Genomic DNA, 27,466 nt, shown 5'->3' with positions numbered 1-27,466 from the left:
GGTGATGTACTGAAGTGTTGAGTCACTATGTTGTACACCTAAAACTAGTATTACACTGTACATTAACTGGAATTTAAATAAAAACTTTAAAAAAGGGGCACCTGTTGGCTCAGTGGGTTGAGCCTCTGCCTTCGGCTTGGGTCCTGGAATCGAGCCCCGCATCGGGCTCTCTGATCGGCAGGGAGCCTGCTTCCCCCCCTCTCTCTGCCTACTTGTGATTTCTCTGTCAAATAAATAAATAAAATCTTAAAAAAAAAAACCAACTTTAAAAAAGGGAGCCTGGGTGGTTCAGTTGGTTAAGCGACTGCCTTCAGCTCAGGTCAAGATCCTGGAGTCCCAGGATCCAGCCCCACATCCGGCTCCCTGCTCATCAGGGAGTTTGCTTCTCCCTCTGACCCTCCCCACTCTCATAGTCTTTCTCTCAAATAAATAAATCTTTTTTTTTTTTTAAGATTTTATTTATTTATTTGACAGAGATCACAAGTAGGCAGAGAGGCAGGCAGAGAGAGGAGGGGAAGCAGGCTCCCTGCTGAGCAGAGAGCCTGATGACCTGAGCCGAAGGCAGAGGCTTTAACCCACTGAGCGACCCAGGCGCCCCTCAAATAAATAAATCTTAAAAGGGGCGCCTGGGTGGCTCAGTGGGTTAAAGCCTCTGCCTTCAGCTGTCATGATCCCAGGGTCCTGGGATGGAGCTCCACATCAGCCTTTCTGGCTGGCAGGGAGCCTGCTTCCTCCTCTCTCTCTGCCTACTTGTGATCTCTGTCAAATAAATAAATAAAATCTTAAAAAAAAAAAAAAGGCAACATATCCCCATTTGAGATCTATGGATGGAAATTTTAGCAAGGGGTGAGAGGGGACATTGAATTTTCTGACACATGTGAGAATTTTCAGGCATAGGTTGAACTTTCTGGCATGGTACTGTAGGTGGAAAAGTTAAACCTCCTGGTGGAGGGCTGACCTGGGGTCAGATAGCAGGAAGGTTCTAGGTCCCTGAAGGAGAAGGAAGATACTGGGAAACAGATGAATACAGGTACGGAGGTCAGATTTCCTTTCCAATGAAAACTTCGCCTCAGAGCCATCTTTATTCTTCATATATGTGAAAGCAGCAAGATATCTAGAGAACTGCATAAAATCAAGTCACTAGGATAAAACTTACTTCATTCTTTAATCTACTGGATATTATCTTCTTGAAAATGGGTCCTCTCACACTGAAGATTTGAATACTGCTAAAAAAAACCTGTTGTAAGCCCACCGCAAGAAGGGAGACCTTAACATTTCATTCTCTAAGAGGCAGCAAATAATGAGTGTATAGGAATACAATAAACATATCTCAAAAAAGAATGATACAACTTTTATTTTCCATGGATTTTAAAGATACTTTTGCTACATAGTTATGTATTTTTATGAGATTATATTTTTTTCATTTGTATGAAGTTCAGCCTTATACAATTTTAAGGTGATATGTTTGGTAGTGTATCTATAATCTTTAAAAAGTTTAGAGTTTTTGGAATGTACAGTATATGAGGTAAAATCAAGATTACATTAAAAATTGTTTTCTCCTCTGCATTGATTTTGCAGTGAGGCTCAAATGGCAAGTACACTATTAAATGACATTTACTATCAAAAATAGGAGTTCATTTGAGTTACTATGAAAAACATAGGCCACTGTAACTCCCACAGTGGCAATATTTTACCATTTTAGACATTCAACTATATAGAAATCTCTGGGCTATTACACTCAAACTCATTTGTACTGCCAAATGTGGCACTTTTAAGAAGTTTCTAGAAAATAATCGCAATCACTGTTGTTTTGGGGGAAAGTTAGCCTATACATAAGAGATTAAATTTAAATAAAATGTAAACATACAGTATATTATAGTGACAGATCATTCTTACCACTCGGAAAGGCCAAGTTTATCCGTTTCTTTTTTGAACAAGGGTTAATGTTTTTTCTACAGCACAGATCATTTGACATAAAACAATTACAATACATGCCCATTCTAATACAAGAGAAATTCTTCAGAGATCTTCAAAGCACAAAACATATGTCCTTTTTTCAAAGACTGACAGAAGTGCTTAGTAATCACTAAAATGCTAACTTCAGCAACTAAAAATTAGTGATTCACTATCCTAAAATTCAAATAATAAATTAAAAAGGCTAGTTACAAGTGTTTTACAGATAACAGATGTGATAAAACAAGAATTTTAGATAGTTTCATTACAAACTGTATTATTACTGGCAGTCATCGACATCTATGCAAGATGTACAATGTGATACTTGACAAAATTCAATCTGATCATCCAATAACTCACAAATGCAAGCTCACAAAACATTAATGAATTATGCAATTGCAAAGTGCTCTAATGCAACATTAACCACATGCAATCAACAATTTGGAACAGTATCCAGACAGACATTACATTAAACATTAGTTTTCCAAGAAAGAAAGCAGCTTGAAGTTTACTGGTGCAAATTAATTTTGTCTTCAGATTTGGTGTCCCAAACAAAAAGGTTAGGTTTGATTATGAATTCTGATGGTAATGGCAGTAGTTATGGGAGAAGCAGCAAAACTTATGGGAGTTCTTCAAAATCAGTCTATTCCAGATAGATGGAGTGAGTGTGTCTGTGTGTGTATATATATTTCTACACTTGGTAGGTATAGTTTATATATATGCCATATACATATGTGCATGTCCTTATACACATACATATAGTTCAGAGGCTCACAAAAACCAAATTAAATAGGTTAGAAATTCAGAGTTTAATACGACTACTTTTAAAAAGTATAATCCCTCTGTTCTTTTCTCAAGACCTGAAGAAGTGCTTTTTGAGTAAACATTAAAATATTTTTAGGCCAAGTAAACTGTCTGTGCTTTCTTTAAGTGATTTATCTGTGAATTCATGAATATATACTTGTAATGAAGAACTCCACATTTATCAAACAAGTTTTTTTTCATGCATATTCTTTCATCCAGTTTTTATCTGCTAAGCCCCTCCAGTTATTCATCATAATCCCACTTACCAAATAATTAAGACAAATGAGGAGGTAGAAATATAGCACTAGATTGCTTTCACAGCATCAGACTTTAACATTTTTTTAATAGCATGTTAGTGTAAATTTTAATCATTCTGATTTTTTCACTAGGTAATATCTTTAGAACAGATCAGGTTGTCACTGTTACACTCATGCTGACTGGTCAAAATATCAATTACATATCGTTGCCTCTTTGAAAGTTTGTTTTACAAGAAGGCATATTAAAAAAAAAAAAAGGAAAAAAAAAAGAAAAAAAAAAAGGGAAAAAAAGGAAAGAAAAAAGTCCCAACCAAACAAAAAAACAAAAATTTCTATTTCTGTGGCTTGCATTCTAATAAGGTGCCAGCCTCTACCTAATGATATAAGCATTGAAAATGGCAAAAATGATGTATTATAGTCTCAATGCCAGTGCTAAATGCCACTGTTTTTGTAAAAGCAATACAGAAATAATTTTAGTACATGACAAAATAAAATGTAATACAGTATTAAAAATAAAGTTATATTTTCACTTGATTACAAAGTACTGAATGATAAAGGCAATCAAAATGGAAAAGAAAGCAAACAGCACAAGGATGACGGCAGCACACTGCTCGTCACTTAGTGAGCGCCGGGTCCTTGTGCTTTCCACAGTGTCTCTGTTGGTGCTGGCTGGTGGGTCAGTCCTCTGAGAGATGAAGAGCACTGTTGTGCTATAGGGACCTACTAGGTCCTGATGCCCCACAGGGTCTTGGCACTGACGAATGGCACACACACGGAAACGATATTCACAGTTCAGCTGAAGACTTGAATACCGGAATGAAGAGTCAGGACCTTTGTAAATCTATTAATAAGAGAGTGGAAAAAGAATTACGTATGAAGGACAGGCAGAAAATATTTTACAACTGACTAGTTTTAGAATTATTTTTGACATGGAAGCTAGTGAGTGCCACTGCTTTTATTATTATTTTTTAAAAAGATTTTATTTATTTATCTGACAGAGGGCGAGAGATCACAAGTAGGCAGAGGAGCAGGCAGAGATAGAGATGGGGAAGCAGGCTCCCTGCTGAGCAGAGAGCCTGATTCAGGGCTTGATCCCAGGACCCTGAGATTGTGACCCGAGCCAAAGGCAGAGGCTTAACCCAGTGAGCCACCCCGGTGCCCCTGCTTTTATCTTTTAAATGACATTTTAAAAATACCTATCTTTACATTAAAGAGCTTATCTGCTGTATAAGGACAGGAGAAATTGGAAAAGTGAGGATGTGAGATATATGGTCACAGAGCAAGCAAAATCAGCCCACAGGCATTTCCTTGGTTTTCTCAAATGTAAGAAGTCAAACTTCTGTGAAATCATTCCGTGAAAAGAGAAACTACATCTAATTATGTTTCCACATTATATACAAATCTATGTAAAACTGGCTTCTGTACAATTTCAAACATCTGCTGAAACAATGAATGAATTAATAAGGGGAGCTTTCCACAGCTGTCTATGGCAAATTATTTTATAAACTTTAAAGAAATTACCTACAATCACAGAACTGGATTTTAAACCCAAGTCCTCTGCCCATCCCTTAGAAAGGAAATAACAAGAATGGAATTCCTTGAATTTTCAAGAGAGTGCTAGCAATTAAGAGGGTATGTATTGGGACTGGTCACTCCTGGGTCCAAGCACTACTCTGCCAGTTCAAACTTCATTTATCTTAGACCAATTACCTTAGTACAATGAAAATAATAGTTATGTTGTATGGTAATTATGAGACTGAAATAAATAAATACTTGTTGAAGGACTTAACACAGTCCCTAGCACATGGCAACTGTTCAGTATATGGAAGCCATAATTTCTGTTAATGAGCATCCCTCCACCCCAATTCTATAAAAAAGAAAATGAAGGCTCATAGTGACTGCTCAGTTGAGTTCTTCCAGCTAGTTGGTGGGCTATAAGTGAGAAAACTCAAACCTGGGCTAGTCTTCTTTCAAGCAATTTTTACCTGCTTTTACCTGTACAACTGTGTTGTACATCTGAATTTTTATATACTGGTTTGCTCCTGAAGGAGCAAGGTTAAGAGTTTTGTCTCATTTTTTGTCTTCAGAATCCAGCATACAATTGGTACTTAAGCCACTAAATTAGTGAATTATTGACTATGTATATGTCAAAATGTGTGTCAGTGGGTGGTGAGAATATATAAAGAAGCTTTTACTGAAGGAAGTAAAACTTATAGTGAAACAGAAAATGGTAAATATGCATTTGTTCTGAGGATGCAATCCGGGGAGTGGGAATGTAGTAATGTCCACATCTGGAACATGGTAAAAGCAGTGATGTCAGTAAATCAGAAGGCTGTATTGGAAAGCAGTGTGAAAGAGTACACATACAATGAACCCAAAATAGAAAAATTTAAAAAAATGTATTTGTCATACGGATGTAGTAGGTGATATTTGTCTTTAAAGTTTTCTTCACTTTACCTCCAAATGGGCATGGTAACCTCAACAAATGGTAGGAGGATGATAGGTGAAGAGATCTGACAGAGGGGAAGAATATGTTCATAATACTGGTTAGAAATTTAGGTCTTACTTCACAGGGGCCACTTTAGGTGTGTGGTATTTACAACAGTGTCTAAGGAATCCTGATCATAAAGCTGAATGAGCGACTGAGGAAGTTGGGTACAATAGGGGCTCCGGCTGTATGAAAGCACAAGGATATGACGCTTGGTATAGGTTTTATGGATCATTTTTAAAAATGATTTTTATATGAATAAGTAGGCAGGCAAAAAAAAATCTTTCAAGAGTTCAAAGCTTGGGGACCAAACCGATATTAGTATTTATGTCACTGATGAAGTAAAGAGTTTGGAGAGCAGAGATTGGGAGGGAAGATAATGAGGTCAAGTTTTCAGTTTTGTGTTTCAGATGTTGGAAGGCAAACAAGGAGACACCTTAGATAACTGTAGGTACAGGACTGAAGAAAACAGTAAACTTGCTAAAGCTAATTTATAAAAATGATCATACATCTAAGCGAAGCTATTCAAAACAAGCCTCAAGCTTGAGATAAGGTGGATTTGGTCTGAGACTGAGAAATAACACCATTTCCACTCCTCCGTTTCATACTGACAAGATAAAATTGTTGCGATCTTAGTAAACAGAAAAGGGCAAATAATACTCTAATAAATTCATAATTTTTTTTAGCTTGTAGCTATTGCTCACAGATGACTTAGAATTACATATAATTAAAACAAAACAAAAAATAAAACAGCTCTTTATATTTGCTACCAATCAACTATCCATTTATAGGCAGGGTATGGCAAATACCAACTAAGGCAGATTTGCAGATAAGAGATTACAATTTTCACTTTGCATTTTAGTAGAGAAATGCAGACTAAACTTATGTTTGTCAAGTTTGTGCATGTTTAGCTAAGAACTTTGAAATAGTATGCCAACTGTAACAGAATTTTATAGGAAAACTTTTAAAGAAAGTTTAGATTTTTATACACTGGTATTTGTCCTTATTTTAGTTTTTTTTTAAAGACTGTATTTATTTGAGAGAGAGAAAGAGAGAGAAAGAGCACGAGCAGGGGGGAGAGGCAGACGGAGAGGAAGAAGCAGACTCCTCACTGGGCAGAGAGCCCAACATGGGGCTCAATCTCAGGACCTTGGTATCATGACCTGAGCAGAAGGCAGACGCTTAACCGACTGAGCCACCCAAGATCCTCGTCCTTACTTTAACTGTGAATATGTCACAGCATGAAAAAAATAATAAGCGTAGAAGAGGGGCCAATAAAAATGAAACCAGTAACTTACCTATTTCTCTCTCTCCATATCCACACATTCTAGAAACCTATTTGGTTGGCTAGATTAATTACCAAGTACTCATACAAAAAAGCAAAATAGTCCTTTTTTATCCTTTAAGGATAAGTGAACATGTTTACTATCAAGCATAACCACTTTGAAGTTGTCAAAAGGAACAAATTCCGCTGAACTATTTCTACTTTCAGTGTATGTTTCACATCCACATCTAATTTTACAATGAGTAATATGCACCGTATATATTATTATTTTTTTTTTAAAGATTTTATTTATTTATTTGACAGAGAGAGATCACAAAGCAGGCAGAGAGGCAGTCAGAGAGAGAGGAGGAAGCAGGCTCCCTGCTGAGCAGAGAGCCCGATGCGGAGCTCGATCCCAGGACCCTGAGATCATGACCCGAGCCGAAGGCAGCGGCTTAACCCACTGAGCCACCCAGGCGCCCCCCGTATATATTATTTATAGCAGTTAGTATAAGAATGATTTTAACAATATGTTACTTTTAGACTAAGTGCAGACTGGTTTATACCTTAAGGTTTATTTTGCATTGATTACATTTAAAAGTAATGATTCATTATGATATATAATAAGGCATATCTTGTCACATAATATATATATAATATGACACATAAGGTCACACATATGTACATAGCATGGCACATATGGTCATATATCCTTCTTCTGTAATTTATGAATATATTATTGCAAATACTTATTTCATAGTGATCAATACATTAAAAAAACCCTCAAAAAAATGGAATATAGACAAATAGCTGCATGGCTCTTGTCTATACCGTTCTTTTTGATTACTGCTAAGGGAGTTATATATGAACTTGGAATTTTAGAGCAGTTCTTAGGTTTATTGTGCATAAGCAGCACTTAGAACTTGGAAAAAAAGAAACAATCATGGGCCCTCTTCTTAGACATTCAGGTTCATTAGGTCTGCAGGCCACTCAGAGGGGCAATGTTTTTGGAAATCTAAGTTCAGAAGTTTAAGAAAAAAGAAAAAAAAGTTGTAGAGAGTCCAACAAGCCACTGTCCCTGTACCCATTCTCTGACACTGTCAACAGTACTGATTTTTGATGGGGTATCAAACTCTCCCTTACCCAATTCTTATATTTGGAAAAGTTTGCCTTGTTATTATACTGCAGAAGAGGCCTCTGCTCTGGTTGGCTTAAATCCTGAAATAATCATTGGTTCAGGGATGGGTTTGCAATCTAAGTGCTTTCTCTTCTCTGAAAGTGAATGAAGTAGAGTAAGTTCCTCCTGGCTAAGGGGAGTGACTGAAGACTGCTGAGAAAAACCAGGTCCCTGAAGAATTCACGGAGCTTCTGAATCAAGCAATCCTGAAGCATGCTTATCTTCAGGCTTCTCCCTAAGAGGATTTACACTTAATTGTGCTAGTCTGAGTTGGTTTTTTTGGTACTTGCAACATAATGAGCTGTGACACAGAAGTGCCTTAGGCACAGATTCCCAGATGGGGTGATCTGCTTTGATAATGGCTTTATTGTCCACCAGTATTTTTACTTCACCTTTCTGTACTACTTGAAATGCCATTTTGGAAAAAAGGACTTGCTTTTTAAAATGTATACACTTCACGGGGCGCCTGGGTGGCTCAGTGGGTTAAGCCGCTGCCTTCGGCTCAGGTCATGATCTCAGGGTCCTGGGATCGAGCCCCGCATCGGGCTCTCTGCTCGGCAGGGAGTCTGCTTCCCTTCCTCTCTCTCTGCCTGCCTCTCTGCCTGCTTGTGATTTCTGTCTGTCAAATAAATAAATAAAATCTTTAAAAAAAAAAAAAAACAAAAACAAAAAAAATAAAATGTATACACTTCCCCGAGGGGATTATAGAGCCAGTAGATGCTTACCTTTGGTATGAATGTTCCCATGCAAATAGTCTTTCTCTTAATGCCAATAAGGTCAGCTATACTTTGTATACGGGAGCTATGATATGTCAGATAGGGAGGCAAGAGTCAAAGGGAGAGTGTGACTTTAGAGAATGTGGGCAATTTTAGGTGAGGTTCTACAGAACGGTGCATGGGGCAGCAAGAAGGCAGCAAAGAATTTTCTCATAGTGGATCAAAAAGGGACAAAGAAAGGACAAATGTAAAGAAATCAATTTGTTTCTATTTTTTCCTTCTATGTCCCTCCAACTTTGGCCCAGGGTCATGAGTCCTTGCTGCTGCCACGGGAATTTGTTTCCAGATCCCTAATACCAGCAACATTATAGGTTAAACGGTTTTTTATAGGCTAGTTTAGAAACTCTACCACCAACTTATAAGAACTAACCCTGTCTTAAAAACATCAGCCATTCCTACTACTATGGAATACAGACCACAGGACCTGGCTTCCTTAACTACACACTCCATTTGTGAGGCTTACTCAAGTCACACTTCAGAGTTCATGGCTCCTTCTAAGCTCACCAGTGCCACCATGTTCCCCTCTGCCTGCCCTCACTTAAATGGCACTCCTTTTAGAAAACATTCCAAGGTCCAGCTGGAATAAATACTTCCTTTTCGTAAAGTAGGTTTTATCTTTACTATGACCTTTTGTTTGGCAATGTAAAGTGTCACAATTATAAAATTTCTGCTTGCTGGTAAAATTCTAAACAACTTTGAAATCAGAACAGTAACTTATTAATATTGTAGCCCCTATAATTCTTTATATATGGTGTTTAATAGATGTGTGCTGAGTATTAAATAAATTTTAAGTAAAATATTAAATTCCATGAATGAAACTGAATTCTTAAAAAAGCAACCTTCAAACTTTTGGAGTATAACTTGCCAATAAATTGTAAAATCTTACAAACATTTAAGAGATTTAGATGAGCAAATATACTATGAGGGTCTAAGGAAATCAGTATTTCAAGTTTTTTTTTTTTTAAAGATTTTATTTATTTATTTGACAGAGATCACAAGTAGGCAGAGAGGCAGGCAGAGACAGAGTGGGAAGCAGGCTCCCCGCTGAGCAGAGAGCCAGATGTGGGACTCGATCTCAGGACCCTGGGATCACGACCCAAGCTGAAGGCAGAGGCTTTAACCCACTGAGCTACCCAGGTGCCCCAGTATTTCAAGTTTTATGGCATGCTTACAATCTTAAGTGAAAGTGATGACAGGGTTAATTTAGCTTTTAAGTTAAATTAGAATTAGCGTTTGCTGTTTCATGTAGTGATATGTTTATTAAAATTCATATACTACTCAAATGTGGGGTCCCTATTTCCTTTAAACATGTAATGCAATTACACTTTTTTAATAGTAATTTTGCTTCCTCCTTGGAAGGAAACGTGCTTATCTATAAATTATATTCAAATTTGATTATGTCAATTTGCAGATGGCTTAATAAAGAAAAACAACTACATGCCAACTTTAATCTGACTCTTTGGGGCTTTTTGTAATTTCACTTAAGAAATAACACTTCCAGGGACGACTGGGTGGCTCAGTCGGTTAAGCGACTCCCTTTGGCTTGGGTCATGATCCCAGGGTCCTGGGATCCAGTCCCACACTGGCCTCCTTGCTCAGCTGGGAGCCTGCTTCTCCCTCTGCCTGCTGCTCCCCCTGCATGTGCTCTCTCTGACAAATAAATGAAATCTTAAAAAAGAAAAGGAAAGAGAAGAAAAGAAAAAAGACTTTCATACTTAACAAAACAAAAGAAAAAATTATATTGAAAAATATTCTATTCTTAATAGCTATAACAGCATGAGAGTACAATAAAACAGATGAATGACTGATTTCCTAGTGGGAAAAGAAAATACAAGATGCTCAAATGAAAACCACCCAGCTTAAAAGCACTCAAGATCAAGAAGGTTGACAGAAAAAAAAGGGAGAATCAGATGAAATGTTTATAGAAAGTAGGTTTTTGAGTTGGATAAAAATGACTTCTTTACAAAAGATACAGTGAATACTGGCAACTTCCTGCTTCATCTCACTGCTGTTTATCCTCTACCAGAAAGCCTTCTCTGAAACATTTTGGCCAGGTAGGTGAACTTCTGCTAGGCTTCCATAATGACTATTATCATATTTACAACACTACCTTATAATTATGACCATTACTAGTATTGTGAAAGCCTCCTTCATGCTCTCTGCTTCTACCCGTGTCCCATTCTAGCCAAAATGACCTTGTGTCTGATCCTGTGACTACTCTGGTAAAAATCCTCTACTGGTTTCTCATTTTACATAGAGTAAAAAAGTTACAGTGTGGCCTATAATGCTCTACGTGACCTTCATATCATTCATAGATCTTCTTCACAATTAACTACTTGACTTCATCTACTATTTTCTCCATTGCTCACACAATCCCATATTGGCCTCCTTGTTGTTCATTAAATTTAACAAGCATGTTCCTACCTCTGGGCCTTTGCACCCATTACTTCTTAGAACACTATTCTCATATTCATCTCTTTTGGGTCTCTGTCACCTCACTGTCCTATATGAGATAGCACTAGCTTTCTCTACTCCCAAGAGTACTTATTCCTTTTACCCAGTTGTATTTATTCTCCACTGTAGTTATCACTATTGTATGATATATTAATGTATTTATTTGCAGTATATTTTTCTACTGAATATAAAAGCCACAGAGGCAAGAACTTTTCATTCAGTGTTATATATCCTGAGTGCCTGGCACAAACTTTAATAAATTCTTGTCAAATGAATGAATCATCTGTTAAATATATAGCTCATACTTAAAAAGATTTTGAATCCTGAGATACTGTGTAGTTACTAATCTTTGGAACACAGTAAGTACTGAATAAATGTTTTTGAGTTAGGAAGATAAAGACAGTCTAATCTTGCACTGCAAATACATAAAAATGAGAAAGATAAAAATAAGTATCCACAGAATTACATCTTTGCACATACCTGTTTAAATTCTGAATCTTTTCCCAACATAACTTGAAGACTGTAAATAACTGGGTCACCTTTCATTGGCTGTAAACATTCCCATGTAATTTCACAAATGTGGTCATTTATTTTCTCTATTTTGGGGGCTGCAGAGAACAAATACAAATACCTGATTTTTAACTTGGCACATCACACAGACCTTTGTTTCAACAAACCTTTAAAACTCAGTTAAATACCTGGATTTTTGAGATTTGCAGAGACATGATTAATGGTTCACTCTTACTATCTACAGACCATATAATCTATAGGTGCTACAATGGCCAGATTGACTAAAAGATCTGCCAAGGTAAGCACTGTTTTCATTGAGTTAGAAAGCCAAAAGGAGTTATCTCAGTTCTAAAACAACATTAATGGTGCTTCTAAGAGTATACCTAAAATATGAAATTTTGTAACTTAAGAAATCTCCTAAATTGAAAAAGAAGTTGAAAAATACCCCTTGTTGCTTGATATAAAACTACTTCACTCAATAGTGGGGTACAAAGGGTTAAAATCAGCAATAATCATAAGGCTAAGAGACATTAAACTGGACAATAAAACAGAAATAGGACTCAGTAAAACTCCATCAACATTATTAGAAAAGTATTCAAGAACAGTCCTACTAACTGTGGATCTGCTTAACAAATGACACATTTTAAGTACACAATCCAGGACACTGTACTAAATAGAAGTCTCTTTGATTTGTCTTCAGTGTGAGGAATGTCAGTGATTTTGGCTAAATATACAAATTGCAATCCTTGCCAGGGTCATTTTAAAATAAGAACCCCTGGGACACCTGGGTGGCTCAGTTGGTTAAGCGGCTGCCTTCGGCTCAGGTCATGATCCCAGCGTTCTGGGATCGAGTTCCACATCGGGCTCCTTGCTCAGCAGGGAGCCTGCTTCTCCCTCTGCCTCTGCCTGCCATTCTATCTGCCTGTGCTCACTCTTGCTCTCTCTGACAAATAAATAAAATCTTAAAAAAAAAAAATAAAATAAGAACCCCTCTAAAATTAATTTTAAAGATATCTGTATATACAAATGTGTGAATGTATGTGCAAATTTGATTAAAAAATTCAAGTTAACTAAGAAAGTATTTATGTTTTCCTTAACAGGAGACCTGGCTTTCTCCCTGAAATCTGAATGAATGAAATATTAACAACTCAAAACAATTCAAGTTTATGATTTTATTCTTTAAGTAACAATAGCAGAAACTGCAAGTGACCCTATTAGAAAACCAGCATCATCTATTCAATTTAGTGTTTTTATGTTAGATTAAAAAGATTAGTGACAAAATCCAGTACTTGTCTGAGTATCAATGAGCTCGATAAAATAGCTTTTATTATTGAGTGAAACTCTCAGTAGATGGGTTTGTCTATATAATTTCTTTTTTATAATTTAAATGTATACATACTGGATTATAAATTACAATAACAGCACATAAAGCTATTTATGAAGATGCATTTAAAATTAATTTATTATTAAAGAACATAATTTAAGGATGTATAACTTACCTTTCAAGGCAGCTGGGACAGATTTTGGAGTAGTAAAAATATATTCTTGGGACAGAGGACCTTCCCCTGCTTCATTACAAGCTTGAATACAGAATTTGTAGGATGTTGACTCATTAAGTCTTTGTACTTTGTATGTATGACATGGACCTCTGTATAAGGATACAAACCTAAAATGGAAATGACTCTTGTTAAAAAAAAAAACCTTAACTATCTTATGAAAAATATTCAAAACTATTTAAAAAGTACAGTTTGGGGGCGCCTGGGTGGCTCAGTGGGTTAAAGCCTCTGCCTTCGGCTCGGGTCATGATCTCAGTGTCCTGGGATCAAGCCCCGCATTGGGCTCTCTGCTCAGCGGAGAGCCTGCTTCCCTTCCTCTTTCTGCCTGCCTCTCTGCCTACCTGTGATCTCTGTCAAATAAATAAATAAAATCTTTAAAAAAAAAAAGTATAAAAAGTACAGTTTGGACGTTATTTAGCAATATAAGTTATTCATAGAATTCAATGCCAGGAATGCTTTGTCACTCCAAATAAGTCTATTTTTTTATGAGATGATGAAAATCACAGGACTGGTAAATTTCCTAATTTGTCATGGTTTTCTGAAAAATTACTGCTGAATTTTGTGTCTGATCATAGTAACCTTTCATGCTTTTGGTAAAGCTTTGTTTCGGATTGCTATCTTTTAATGTTCATACATTTTTAAAGATACTCAGAATACCACAATTTTCATTAGTCTTAGGCATACAATTTGTTATATTTAAAAAGAGAACCCTCAATTTCTAGGCATAATTGTAGCTGATTTGGTGATGTCTTCTAGAGATTTACACAGCAGTATGAAAGAATGTATAATTTGCCATAAATTATCCACCTGAACTGTTCAATGGAAAGTTTGACTTCATATATGTCACCCGTAAGTTCAATTGTTCCCCAATACTTTTGATTGGCTATTTTAAAGTTTTTGGAAATTGGGGAATGAGTAATGGAATGAATGCTCACATGGTTCTAATAGTCTGAAAACTGTAGTCAGGTTAAAAATGAAAAAAATAGTTAATGACCTGCAGTAACAATATTTCCAAGAAGCAGTAATTAGATAAGCCTTGCCTTTTTAATCTCCCCATTTTTTTTTTTTTTAAAGGATAGGAGGAAAAAACAACCACTACTGAAAAAGCTAAATAATGACAAAACCTGTGGTCAAGAACAGCTGAAATAGTATTAAGATATTGGGGCACCTGGGTGGCTCAGTGGGTTAAAGTCTCTGCCTTTGGCTCAGGTCATGATCCCAGGGTCCTGGGATTGAGTCCTGCATTGGGCTCTCTCCTCAGCAGGGAGCCTGCTTCCCCTCTCTCTCTCTGCCTGCCTCTCAGCCTACCTGTGATCTCTGTCAAATAAATAAATAAAATCTTAAAAAAAAATAGTATTAAGATACTATCCCACAGCAAATGTAAATAGTTGTGAAAAATCAAAGGGAAAGAGTGTAACTACAGGTATTATTACCTTGATTTATTAACTTTTGAGAGCAAACTTATATCATAGGTTTTAATTTATTTTCCACAGCCAGTACCTTACCATTCTCTAGATGATAGCTAAACACTAATTAAGCTTAATATTCTAGCCTATTAGTATAATCTATATTTAATGGAATCTTTATTCTATTACATTTCAATCAAACACGAATTAGACCCATTTCTAGTAAACCTTCTTGCAATACCCCAAATGTAAATGCTACAAAAGGGATGAAAATAATTTACAGAATTCACTCACTCAATGATAATAACATGTATTAATAATAATAATAATTAATAATAATAACATCTGTAGCAAGGCAAAGAATCTCCTTTTAGAAATAAGACTTTACAAAGTGAACATAAAATTCTGCCAATGGCAAAGGCTAATATTCATAGAGGCACAGATTTCAGAAAATGATCAATATTGTTTGCTCTGCATAATGCTCTTACTGGTGATATAGTATGCTTAATTTCGTATGTTATTTTAAATATGTAAGTACCTCTGAGAGTACTTATGTACAAGTACCATGAATATTCCATTACTGAATATTTGGCTAAGATGCAAACACAACACAAAAAACAAATTGGGAAAACTTAGGGAAGAGCTACTAATAGCACTCTGAATCCATAAGATATACAAATTGTTTCTCATAAGCTGAATGAAAAGTAGAAAAGTAAAATTTGAATTCTTAAAATATTAGAAGAATAACACCTGTGGAGGGTATATGGCATTGTTTATATGGGATATAATGTCAGTAAACGGCCTCAGATTTGCATCTGAATAACTTATATTACACATATTTTGATTTATAATTAAAAATGATTTAGTGGGATAATATATGGCATGGATGTAATGAAAATGTAAAAGATGGCAGCAAAGACAAGAACCTGAGCAGCAAGGGGACTGGCTAATAATCAGAGAGTAAACAAGATCTGACAGTGAGGAACTGAACTGTATTTACTGTGTGCAGGTCCTATGACAGGGTGTGGTGGAAAGTGGGACATAATCCCTACCCTCAAGGATCTCAGAGGCCTTAAACCAATCGATCATTTACTAACAAAACTGCCTCTGCTGGAAATAAGGGTTGAAGAACTTTGTTGTAGCAAAGATTATGTTTCTTTTACCTGCATGAAGAGAGTAAATGGGTTAGAGAAGAGAGCCGAAGAATGGCCCACTTAATTTTTCTCTTGGCATCCCACTCACAAGTTATGAACAGGAAATTGTTATGAACAGGAAATTGTCACTATATCTTCTGGTGTTTTGAAAACAGCACATTTAAAATTATTTCTTTTCAGAATTTTAATCTTGTTTTTGAAAACTAATTTTATTTACTTCTACTGTTAAAACTGATATGCGTAAGAAACTATATAAAGAAGCAATTAAGAACACCTACCTTCCATTCTTATCCTCCATCTGAAGGTGGTACTGAATAGAATCTGTTGACAGTGTTTTTGGGGTTCCTTCTCCCCATTTCAGCTTAAGGTTCTGGTGGCTGAAGGCAACACATTCCAGACGAGGTGGATCGGGAGGGAGGGGCTTAGTTTTTAATTTTATCATGTGGCTGAAAGGACCAGCTCCAAGGCTATTCAAGGCTTGAATTCGTATTCTAAGTGCCACATTAAGAAAAAAAAAAATCAATTTATGATTATTCTATTTAAAGTTTCTCTTTGGATTAGGCAAAAATTAACATAGTGTGTAGAGTATACCTGTATGTTGTATCTGGTTGCAAATTGTCTATAATATAGCTTGTAACCTTTCCAACTGCTAAGGGCTGTTTATCTCCCAAGTCTATGCTGTAGGCAAGGATTTCTGAACCATGGTCACAAGGCTTTTCCCAGCTTATTGCAAGGCATGTAGAAGGTGAATAATGGGGATTTTCTATGTCATCATCATTTATTTCCTGAAGACATGTCACAATAGCAGGAACTGATGGTGGAGTCACACAGGCTACTACATCACTGAAAGGCCCTGCACCCACAATACTCAGAGCCTACAAATAAACAGAGCCCGTAAATTAACAAAAACATGACCAACAAAATGCTCACAGAACACAAAACTCCAGCTAGAGTAGAAAGGCCCTGACCACCTTTACCTGGACTCTGCAATAATAGGTAGTTGCTGGTGAAAGTCCTTTTAATTCATAACTGAGACCGGGCCCACAGTAACACATCTGCATACTTCCTTCCACGCCTCCCCACTCCAATCGATATTCAGTGACATCAGTTCCATTACTCAAAGGGACCTTTAAATTAAGAAAGGGAAAAGGTCTTAAGTCTTGACATTGATTAAATGGATTTTGGGTAAAAATGTTCTTTGCCTGAGCATATAAAAAACTGAATTGCTTTTGAATTTCTTTAAAATGTTTAAGTAGAATTAAAACTGTTCAATATTACATTTTTATTCATTAAGGTCACCTGAATGTGAGACTGGCCAAAAAATATATATATTGGCCAAAAAAACAAAACTCTTTTCAATTAGAAGTCAAAATATGGCTGAATCACTTCAGAAAGAGAATTTTAATGTAAAATATTCTTCAAAATAATCCTATCAAGTAATATAAATGTTAAATCATGTAAGGACATTTTCTTTGTTAAATTTCAAAGGTAACTGAAAATGTAATTATCATTACTGATGATTACTATATACAATAAACAAGTGGAGATAATAAATATAAGAGAAATAGTATTATACTGATACCTACAAATGTTTGTTCTTAACATTAAACTCACCAGTGGCTAAATAATGAGACACAACCTTTGAAAAAAATACGAAGCACATCATGAACAAGAAACTATATACCTTACTTAAATGCTTTGAAGAGAAAAAAAAAAATCCACTTTTTACCACATGAATTTTACAGGACTTAACTGTTTGCATAATTTAGGAAATGAAATAAAGAGGATCTCTATTCTTTTATATGAACTATTCTAATCATTTAAAGTAAGTCAATGGGAATTACAATACCTCCCAATTTACTTGGGCACAAGTTGCAGATCTGCATGTAACCTGAGGAGGCTTGCACTGATCTGGTGGTCCAGGGGCTGTAGTAATATCACATTTTTCTGAAAATGGTCCAAACTAGAAAAACAAATATAGCCAGTGTTTTCATTTTTTACACACTGATTGCATAGTTCTCCATAAATATTCATAAAAATAAGTAAGTACATTATCCATCTTTTTTAAGACTAACTGGTCATAACTCTAAAAGCATTCACAGAAAAAAAGATTTAATGATCATGGAAGTCACTGTGGGGTGTTTTAAAGTTTTGATATTTACTGTGTTTTCTTCTGCTCTTTTTCCTTCATGAACTGTTTCTGTAAGAAGGGCAGGGTATCAGGGAATTAGGAATGTGGAATGAGTCAGAAGAAATTATATGAGTAAAGACGAGCATGCCAATTAAAGGTATGGGAGATGGTAGGCATAAATTATATCTTAAAATTTAGAATAGTTTTTTTTTTTTTTTAAGATTTTATTTATTTGAGAGAGAGAGTACACTAGGAGCGCAGCAGGGGGAACGGCAGAGGGGGAGGAGGAGATAGGCCCTCCGCTGAGCAGGGAGCCGGATGTGTGGCTTGGTCCCAGGACCCTGGGATCATGACCTGAGCTGAAGGCAGATGCTTAATTAACTGAGCCACCCAGGTGCCCCAAAATTTAGAACAGGTTTTTTTTTTTTTTTTTTAATTTTATTTTCAGCATAACAGTATTCCTTGTTTTTGCACCACACACCCAGTGCTCCATGCAATCCGTGCCCTCTCTAATACCCACCACCTGGTTCCCCCAACCTCCCACCCCCTGCCCCCCCGCCGCTTCAAAGCCCTCAGATTGTTTTTCAGAGTCCATAGTCTCTCGTGGTTCACCTCCCCTTCCAATTTCCCCCAATTCCCTTCTCCTCTCTAACTCCCCTTGTCCTCCATGCTATTTGTTATGCTCCACAAATAAGTGAAACCATATGATAATTGACTCTCTCTGCTTGACTTATTTCACTCAGCATAATCTCTTCCAGTCCCGTCCATGTTGCTACAAAAGTTGGGTATTCATCCTTTCTGATGGAGGCATAATACTCCATAGTGTATATGGACCACATCTTCCTTATCCATTTGTCCGCTGAAGGGCATCTTGGTTCTTTCCACAGTTTGGAGACCGTGGCCATTGCTGCTATAAACATTGGGGTACAGATGGCCCTTCTTTTCACTACATAGAACAGTTTTAAAAAGAGTCTAAAATATATAGCCTCTGGAAATGCAGAAAGCAAATATTTATTTGATAAATTATCAGAATGCTGAAAATACAGATTAAGTACACTAGTATTAAAGATGCTATCCCAGTGTACTGCAGCCTTGTTGAGGCTGACAAGATGTTGACTTCAGACAGGAAACAATGACTTATGTTAGAACTGCCAGCAAAGTATTGACATAAGAAATTTTAAAATAAGTTTACAGATACAGATACTGAAATCAGTTGGAGAATGGGACTAAAATATAGTTCACTAAAATATGAAATAATGGGAGAGACTTGTCAGTTTAATTTTGTGGAACTGTAATTACAGAATAAGAAAACAGAATGTTACTCAATTGAGACAATAAACTACTGCTTTGTCCTTAGAGAACCTGCTTTAATGCAGAGATGAGATATGTCCTGGTTGAGTGGAAAGGGCTTAGGTTCTGGAGTCTGAGAGCCCTGAGTCTGTGGCTTATTTCTGTCACTTCTTATTTGTGTGACTGTGGGCAAGGTATTTAGCTTTTCTGAGTCCTAACCTCCTTAGCTGTAAAATGTAGATTATCACCTATTTTGTCCATTTTATGGAGTTGTAAAAATACATAGCTAATACTTTTTAAAAAGCTTCACAAAACAAGAAATGCTTAATGTTTGTTTTTTTTTTCCTTAGGTAAAAATCACCTGAAAGTAAATGCTGATATAATCGGTCTCAAAAAACTTAATTATTATTCTAAGTATTTCATCTTATGGTCTTGTTTCTACTCTTAAACACACTAAAAGTAAAACCTACTAGCACCACTGGAAAGGCAAACTTCAGGCCAGCTGAAGTCCAGAGTGTCACAAATTATAAGTGGGGTTTGAAAATATGGAGATTTTAGAACAATTAAGTTACTGTATACACTGACCTCTCTCTTCTTTATCGATATAGGCTTATTAAAAACTGTAAAATTTGGGGGCACCTGGGTGGCTCAGTTGGTAGAGTGGCCAACTCTTGATTTTGGCTCAGGTCATGAACTCAGGGTCCTGAGATCCAGCTCTGTGCTCAGCAGGCTCTGTTTGTCCTTCTCCCTCTGCCTTCCCCTGCTCTGTATCTTCCTCTACCCCCTTTCCCCATGCCCTCTCTTTCTCCTAAAATAGATAAATAAATCTTAAAAAAACTAAAAAAAACCAAAACAAAAAATAACTGTAAACTTTGGAATCACATATTGAAAGCAAAATGGCTAACTAATGGGTGCAATCATATATGTCATATGAAATACCACTGTGATTATAATTCAATCAACAGTCTTCCTACCCCCATTTTGTTAGCTGCGTGCAATCTGAAGCTGTAAGTCTTTCCAGGAAGAAGGTTGCTCACTGTACATTCTACTTCAGAACCTTGGTAAACTTCTCTCGGTTCATCTTTTTCTACAGGAGACATTTCTACACCATAGCAGAAAATGGGTGATCCACCATCGACCAGAGGGGGTCCTAAAGGTGGAAAGATTTATGTAGTTTAACAAAAGGAGTATATTCAGTACTAACTTAATAAAAATTTATTACCAAAATGGAAATTACCCCATCGTAACTGTATTTCTTTTGCTTTGGGTCTACCCTGTAATCTGGGAGGGAGGCATGGGCCAGGAGGCACAGCTGGAGTCTGCACAAGTAAAGATTCAGATACCTGCCAAAACAAAAGCAATACAAAACAAAAATGCCCCAACCAAATAATCAGAGTGCTTTTGTTAAAGGAAAATAACGTGAACACAAAGACTGCACCAATGATTTGAAATTCTACTTGACTTTCAACTGAAAAGAAATAAAGTTCTAAATAAAATAAAAACCCAATTAAATCATTAAAACTCTAACTTTATAGAGATAAAGACACATTCTATGTGACAATTATACACAAAGAAAGTTACCAGAAACCCCCCCCCAAAACTCCTCCTTTTCGTCTTTTCATAATTAAACAACAACAGCAAAACAACCTTCAACAATCCTAATGGACATTATTTTTGACTCTGTCCAAATGGATTCACATATCTCTTCTAAAGAAGGATGTTTTAATATTCTGTAAATACTGTTCGCTATGTTTTCAGGAGGTTTAGACTGTTTTGCTTACTTTACCGTATACTGTATTTTTAACGTACATACTAATTATGTATATATAATCTTTCCTTTCCTCCTAAAAATAATTTAAAAATTAGGTAAGATTTTCCAAGTATTTGGTATCTCCAGGTATTTAGTATTATTTTAGTTTCTATACTATCTAAAAATATATATATTAAGTTTTATTTTAAAAGACTTCTCTTAAAAACACTGACACACAGTGCCATATTCCTTATCTGCACTGTATTAATTTTCTTTCTAAGCATAAAAAATATCTGATCATCACCTTATTCAGAACGGTATCTTATATAGAATGCTATAATGCTGAATCAGAAAATTAGAAGCTCCTTTGGGGTACAGTGGATTTCCTTTTTTTAATCCAAGAAGATTTTATTAGATAAAATGAAGCAATTGGATCCCAGGGCCTGTGGGCAGGACTTGCACTCAGTTTCATAATATTCACATTTTCAACACAATACTTATAAATTTATTTTTTAAAAAGGTACCTTCAAGAAAAGAGGTACCTTTATTGCATCAAATTCCATTTGAAAAATATTAATATGTGTGCTCCATGAACACATTCTTGGTTAAATTCATTAAAAAAAAAAAAATCACTCCTATTAAAAAACATACCTCTCCAGAACATGACAAATGTCTCATATATAATCAATGGCACACTGAGTCCATTTTGGTTAGTGGATCTCTAATAATAACTAAGAACTTTTCTGCAATAAGTAAATATCAGAATCTGTGTTTAAACAGTAAATTCTATTTTATGGTTTGTCCTGATACACATAATTTATGAAGCAATCACTCTACAATTATTTCTCTCCGTTAGGCATGTTATTAAGCATCATCCTAAAATTTATCTTTATAAGTTTTTCTGCAACATTTTTGTGTATTTGTTTTTCCAAAACTAAACACTAACCAGTCAATACATATTCACTGAACATGGATTATCAGCCAAGTACTATTTTTAGAAATCCTGGTCACTATAAAATTAATCACCTGAGTTACAGAAATTACTTTGGATACATTTCAAATTTTGAGGCAGCATCTGGTGATCCCATCTTATGTGACCCAAACTTGAAAAAAAATCTACATGTAAGTATTACCGCACTCTGTCCTCCGTCGCTGATGCAGTAAACTCGTAAACGATAGAAACAACCTGGATTCAGTCGATCACAAAGATGTTCTCTAGTAGCGCCACTGTATATCATATCCCATTTGTTTCCTGTAAGGTGAAGAATTATGTTCAATCAGCCACAAGGTAATGTTTAACGTTCTGGTATCACAGACACAGCAGGTATCCTAGCTTCACTAAGTTAAGTGTTTATGTAATTTGTCAGAAACGATTTAAACTTGTTTCGAATTTCCTGGAGATAATCTAATTTTCTTTATTTTACAGCTTCCTAGACAAATCTGCATGGCTTTGTTGAAATGAAATATCTCTGTAACTCTGTACAAACTTTGGCTTACATTCATAATTTGCTTTTAATTAAGCATTTTAAATGTGTTTACTGCTCCAGTAATGACATTATAACACACAAAGAGTAGAAAAAACAAATAACATAGGAAATTTAGTCTTAATTAAAAGACATTATTTTGCAGGAAACAGTTCATTGCATAGAAATAAAGACTGTTAAATGTGTCATTCAAAAACAAAGTTCACGAGGCACAGAGAATATTACTAAAACTAGTACAACGTAAGTTAAATTTTACAAGATAATTTTTCTCTGATATGTCTGGTTATAAATCTAACTGAATAAACCTTCAGAAGACTTTTTAGTTCAGATATACTGGAACTGAGCAAAGCAAACAAATGAGAAAGGAAATAAGATGTAAATGTAAATTTAATAATATAGGTGTACAGCAGTCTTAGGGATTATAACTTAAAGTGGATCATAACAGGCAAAATACTAACTGCTATAAACAAAGGAAAAATAAAAAGTGAAAGAAAAGAGATCATATAAAACACAAAGTCATGAAGAATAAATAGAATAAATAGAATAATAAATAAATAAATAGAAGAATAAATAAATAAATAGAATAAATCTATTCTTTTTTTTTTAAAAGATTTTATTTATTTGTCAGAGAGAAAGAGAACACGCATGTGCTGAGAGAGCAACAGGCAGAGGGAGAGGGAGAAGCAGGTTCCCTGCTGAGCAAGGAGCTCAATGCAGGACTCGATCCCAGGACCCTGGGATCATGACCTGAGCTGAAGGCAGATGCTTAACTGACTGAGCCACCCAGGTATCCCTAAATCTATTAATTTTTAATAGTTATTCTTACCATTAGAACCTTCTGCCATCTCCACTACATATTTATTGATGGCTGCACCTCCATTGTCTTTTGGTGGGTCTATCCAAAAAAGTAAAAAGTGGTATTAGGCAAAGTACATATAATTAAACAGTGACAGAAACCCTAATAAACAGAATACCAAACCTCAGACTGTTAAAAAAAAAAAAAAGAATCACCTGTAATGTTTTTTTAATTAGTACCAGCATTTTAAGTAGTGTATAAACAGACGTTCAATAAATGTTTTATTTTTTTTTCAAGTTTTATTTATTTAACAATCTCCACACCCAATTGTGGGGCTCATTTGGGGCTTGAATTCAGGATCATGTAAGATCAAGACTTGCATGCTCTTCTGACTGAGCCAGACAGGCACTCCAACAAACGTTTGTTTTAAGTGAATAAATGATTTTCATTTTTCATGAGAGCTAGGATGACCCAAGTAACTTTTAAAGCTATAATTTCAGTAATCATTCATTGCACACAGTGCTACCTCTGCTCATAGTCTTAACTGCAGGTTCCAAGTTCTTCCTATAACAAATATGAACTCTGTATTTGTGTGAGTGCAAAGTTTTCCACAAAAAAAGATACCCAAACAATGAATGATTCTCACATTTCCTATTGAACTTGCTTGAGCTAACAAATGTACCCAACTATCCTAAGAATTATCTTAATATTCAAATCATTTTAATCAAATATAAAAGTAATGATGTACAAATATGCATATCTTACCCCAAGTTATTTTAAAACTGTGTGAATGTATCTTTCCTTTAACTGAAGGCTTCACAGGTACTCCTGGTTTATCAGGGCATGTAGTAAATTCTACTACTTCACTTGGATTACTTTTACCTTCTGAGTTGTAAGCAATAACCTGTGACATAAAAAAAACCAAAGACTTAAAACAATATTTGATACCTAATGATAATGACTTAATGAACAAAGTGTTGAGAGATAAATAAGCTCAATCAAATTATAAAGGTAAGTTTTCAGACTGTGATGGCTTGGTATGTGAGAACTGCTTGTCTTCAACAGGGACTCAGCATATATGAAGAATATTTAGGTATAATCCCCTTTTAGAGTCAGTTCTGGGAATGTAAGTTTAAGTCTAAAATTTTGAAACTAATCAAGAATCATCATAGGAATAAGCTATAATCTGATGATACTTGATAGGCTTTGGGCTTGATTTACTTATTCTTTTACTATTCTTTGAGTTTTAAAAAGATGTCCACGAATTCTTTGAATTTCCTTTATTCATGTAAAGACAAATTCCTCTTACCTTTGAATTGTTCTTAATAACTTGCTTCCAATATAATGTAACAGAAATGAGAGTGTGTAGCTTCCCTACACAAAAATCCATTTGGTGACGAACTGAAGTAAAGTTTCTGACCAAAAGTCAGAGAGGAACTGAGGGCTAACAACCAACTTGAGTGAACTTGGGAACAAATCCTCCAGTCCCAGTCAAGCCTTCAGATGACTGTAGCCCTAGCTGGCATCTTGACTGTAACTTCACATAAAACCTTCATGAGACCCACTCAGCTAAGCTGGTCCTGAATTCCTGATCCGCAGACCCAATACTTGTTTTTTTCAAGCTATTAAGTGGCACAGCAATAAACACAATTCATATCTAAGTCTTTTTATATCTGACTTTAGAAATTCAATATATATTTTTACCTTATCTCGTCTACTGAACTTAAAGCTCCTGAAGTCAAATATCCAACTTGATATGATTTTCTCTTTTTTAAACCTGCTCCATCTTTGCTCTTTCTCATCAGCAAAGTCTACCTAGTTGCTCAAGTTATCTACCTAGTTGCTCAAGTCAAAAATCTAAGAAACATCCTTGATTCTTCCTTCTCTAAACCTACAGCTTAAATCTATTAGCAAATCCTGTCAATTCTACCTCTACTTTTCTGTTTTCTGCTACTACTAACACCTTAGTCAAGGCCTCTTTTATTCTATCTTTTCTGAATGACTACAACATATTACTAACTAGTTTCCTAGCTTCCATTCCTTCTCTGAATTCTATTTTCTACACAACTGCCAAAGGGACTTACTTCCAACAGCTTCTCATTTTACTTAAAATAAAATCTAAATTCCCTATGGTCTACAACACCCTATGTGATTTCACCCCTGCCTACCTCCGCTTTACAGTCTTTTGCATTAGCAGTTATTTGCCCTGCCCAAAATGTTCTTTTTGTTATTGACATGCTAACTCTTCTGGTTATTCAGATTCAAGTGTCATTTCCAAAAGCACTTCCTTGACTACCCAATCATTCTGTTACCTCACCCTAATTTGATTAATCCACGTAGCACTTATCACCATCTGCTATGTGCTTGTTTACTGTCTATTCCCCTAACTAGAGTATTAGTTATTTTGATTACTGTTATATTCTTAGTGTTTAGAATTCTTATATTCTTAGTGTTTAGAATAGTGCTTTATTATAGAATAAATGCTCAATAATCACAGGATGAATGGATGACTCAAGACAAGCTCCATTATGATATGACATGATAATATACACACGGATGTAAATAACTCTACCCCCAAATAAATCATGCAGCTCATGAGAATGCAGTAAAATTCAGTTCAATTGTTCAATTTTGCTCAGCCTTCCTCAGTCCTCCCATGCACGACAATGCATTTTATTTGCTGCTTTACAAACTGGACCACAAAGAGTCAAAACACTTCTCAATATGGTACACAGTGTTTACTCAAACCTAGAACTAGAAGAAACCATTAAAGTAAGAAGAGACTTCCTAAAAACGAGAAAGATCCACTAATTATATTTTTAAGACTATATATTTTGGCACTGCCTCCTTTTACTTCAATTAGCCATGAAGGTATTAAAGGTTATAAAGCCATATACTTATCTCCCACCCCCACAATTTTACAAATAATCAAAAACATTCATTCAGTTCCCCACCATAGAGGGAGCACGGTGCTGGGAACTCTAGGTTTGGTGCACTCTGTATCTTCAACAAGTTTAGAATCTTTATGCAGAAGACAAAAAAAGATGTATATGAAAAGATTCAGGCAATAGGAGAAAGATTACTAAGGCATAAAATGGTCCACAAAGGCTTCTGAAAAGGTAAACAGAAGTGATATGAGGTCTTCATGGGCAAGAGCAGTAAAAGGGCAAACCTGGGTAAGAGAGAATAGAAAGCCCTGGGTATAGAGCAGAAATAATAGTAAATAGTGAGTTCTGATCAAGGAAGAATAAGTAATCCATCTGGTGAGATAGCCAGTTCAAGTAAGGAGTGAAAGTGCGTTTTAAAAACTGAATGTGTCAGAATATAAAAAATCTTATATGAAACTAAGGGAATTTTTTTTTTTTTTTAAGGGAAAGCTGTATTTTGGAAAGATTAATCTAGGTATAAAATGGTAATGAGAAAGTAAGAATAGCTTGATAACAGCACAGAACAGGTTTGGATATTTAGTATTCTTCAGAACAAAAAAAGACAGCTGACAGAAAGTAAAGAGATGATGTATCCAAGGGAGAAAGGGGCATAATAAGTCAGGACTAAATTTGGGCACACTTAGATTAGGGCAAAGGAGAAAGGAAGACCTCATAAAATGACACTGGACAAGATGAGGAGGAGGAAAGCAACATGTTTATGTACTGTCACTGATGCTGACATGTAAGTGTATAAGTGAATTTCAAAGATGGAAGATAGGAGAAGCTGATGGATCCCAGATACTAACTGACTGATTTCTCTCCATCTGAAAAAAAAAACCTCAAAAATAAGTAATAAGCTACAGTGTAGTATTTAAGGGTTCTCAGCTCAAGGTACTCAGAACTTGATCTTTAGAAGGCTTGCTGCTTAAAAAACTGTTTTTCAGTAACTTTAGGAAATAAGAAATCAGCCTCCTACTGGCCCAGAGTCATAGGGAGTGGCCACTAGCTTCTGAAGCTTTAATAATAAGAAATATTATAATTATTAATAATTATTATCAATTTAAATTTGGACAACAGGTCTCAGTCAGCTTCTAATGAACCATTTGATAGAGTCAGCATTGTACACTTGTTAACCACTCTGAATTTTAACTGATTTTAAGAATTTTGGCTGCCTTCTTATGCTTTAAATTTTTATTTTCATTTTTCTTTTGTCCTTTAAATTTTTTCATTGTTCCAATTTTGTTTTAGTATTTTGAGTGTCCTAGGATTGTCTGTAGTGTAGAAATTAG

At 35.6% G+C, this 27,466-nt stretch overlaps 1 protein-coding gene across 7 annotated transcripts in view; it reads right to left on the bottom strand.

Annotated features, from left to right (window-relative positions):
• Nucleotides 1–3,282: 3,282 nt before the first annotated feature.
• The window catches only part of FNDC3A (fibronectin type III domain containing 3A), a 178,205-nt gene continuing 154,021 nt past the window's right edge, over nt 3,283–27,466 (bottom strand). For 6 of the 7 annotated variants that reach the window (XM_032874034.1, XM_032874032.1, XM_032874033.1 and 3 more), the window contains 12 exons: nt 24,016–24,154; nt 23,281–23,349; nt 22,104–22,222; nt 20,458–20,563; nt 20,195–20,370; nt 17,649–17,762; nt 16,777–16,926; nt 16,391–16,674; nt 16,078–16,290; nt 13,183–13,349; nt 11,654–11,781; nt 3,283–3,855 (listed from right to left, as the gene is read on the bottom strand). In XM_032874034.1, the coding sequence (XP_032729925.1) occupies nt 3,541–3,855; nt 11,654–11,781; nt 13,183–13,349; nt 16,078–16,290; nt 16,391–16,674; nt 16,777–16,926; nt 17,649–17,762; nt 20,195–20,370; nt 20,458–20,563; nt 22,104–22,222; nt 23,281–23,349; nt 24,016–24,154 (1,980 nt within the window). In that variant the 3' untranslated portion in view covers nt 3,283–3,540. The remainder of the gene's footprint in view (nt 3,856–11,653; nt 11,782–13,182; nt 13,350–16,077; nt 16,291–16,390; nt 16,675–16,776; nt 16,927–17,648; nt 17,763–20,194; nt 20,371–20,457; nt 20,564–22,103; nt 22,223–23,280; nt 23,350–24,015; nt 24,155–27,466) is intronic. The other variant, XM_032874035.1, reaches the window with a different exon arrangement.

This window comes from Lontra canadensis, unplaced genomic scaffold (assembly GCF_010015895.1).
Source record: "Lontra canadensis isolate GAN:19392208 unplaced genomic scaffold, GSC_riverotter_1.0 scaffold51, whole genome shotgun sequence".
Classification (NCBI taxonomy): domain Eukaryota; kingdom Metazoa; phylum Chordata; class Mammalia; order Carnivora; family Mustelidae; genus Lontra; species Lontra canadensis.
The sequence above is the reverse complement of the archived record's forward strand: the minus strand, read 5'-3'. Positions and strand labels throughout refer to the sequence as shown.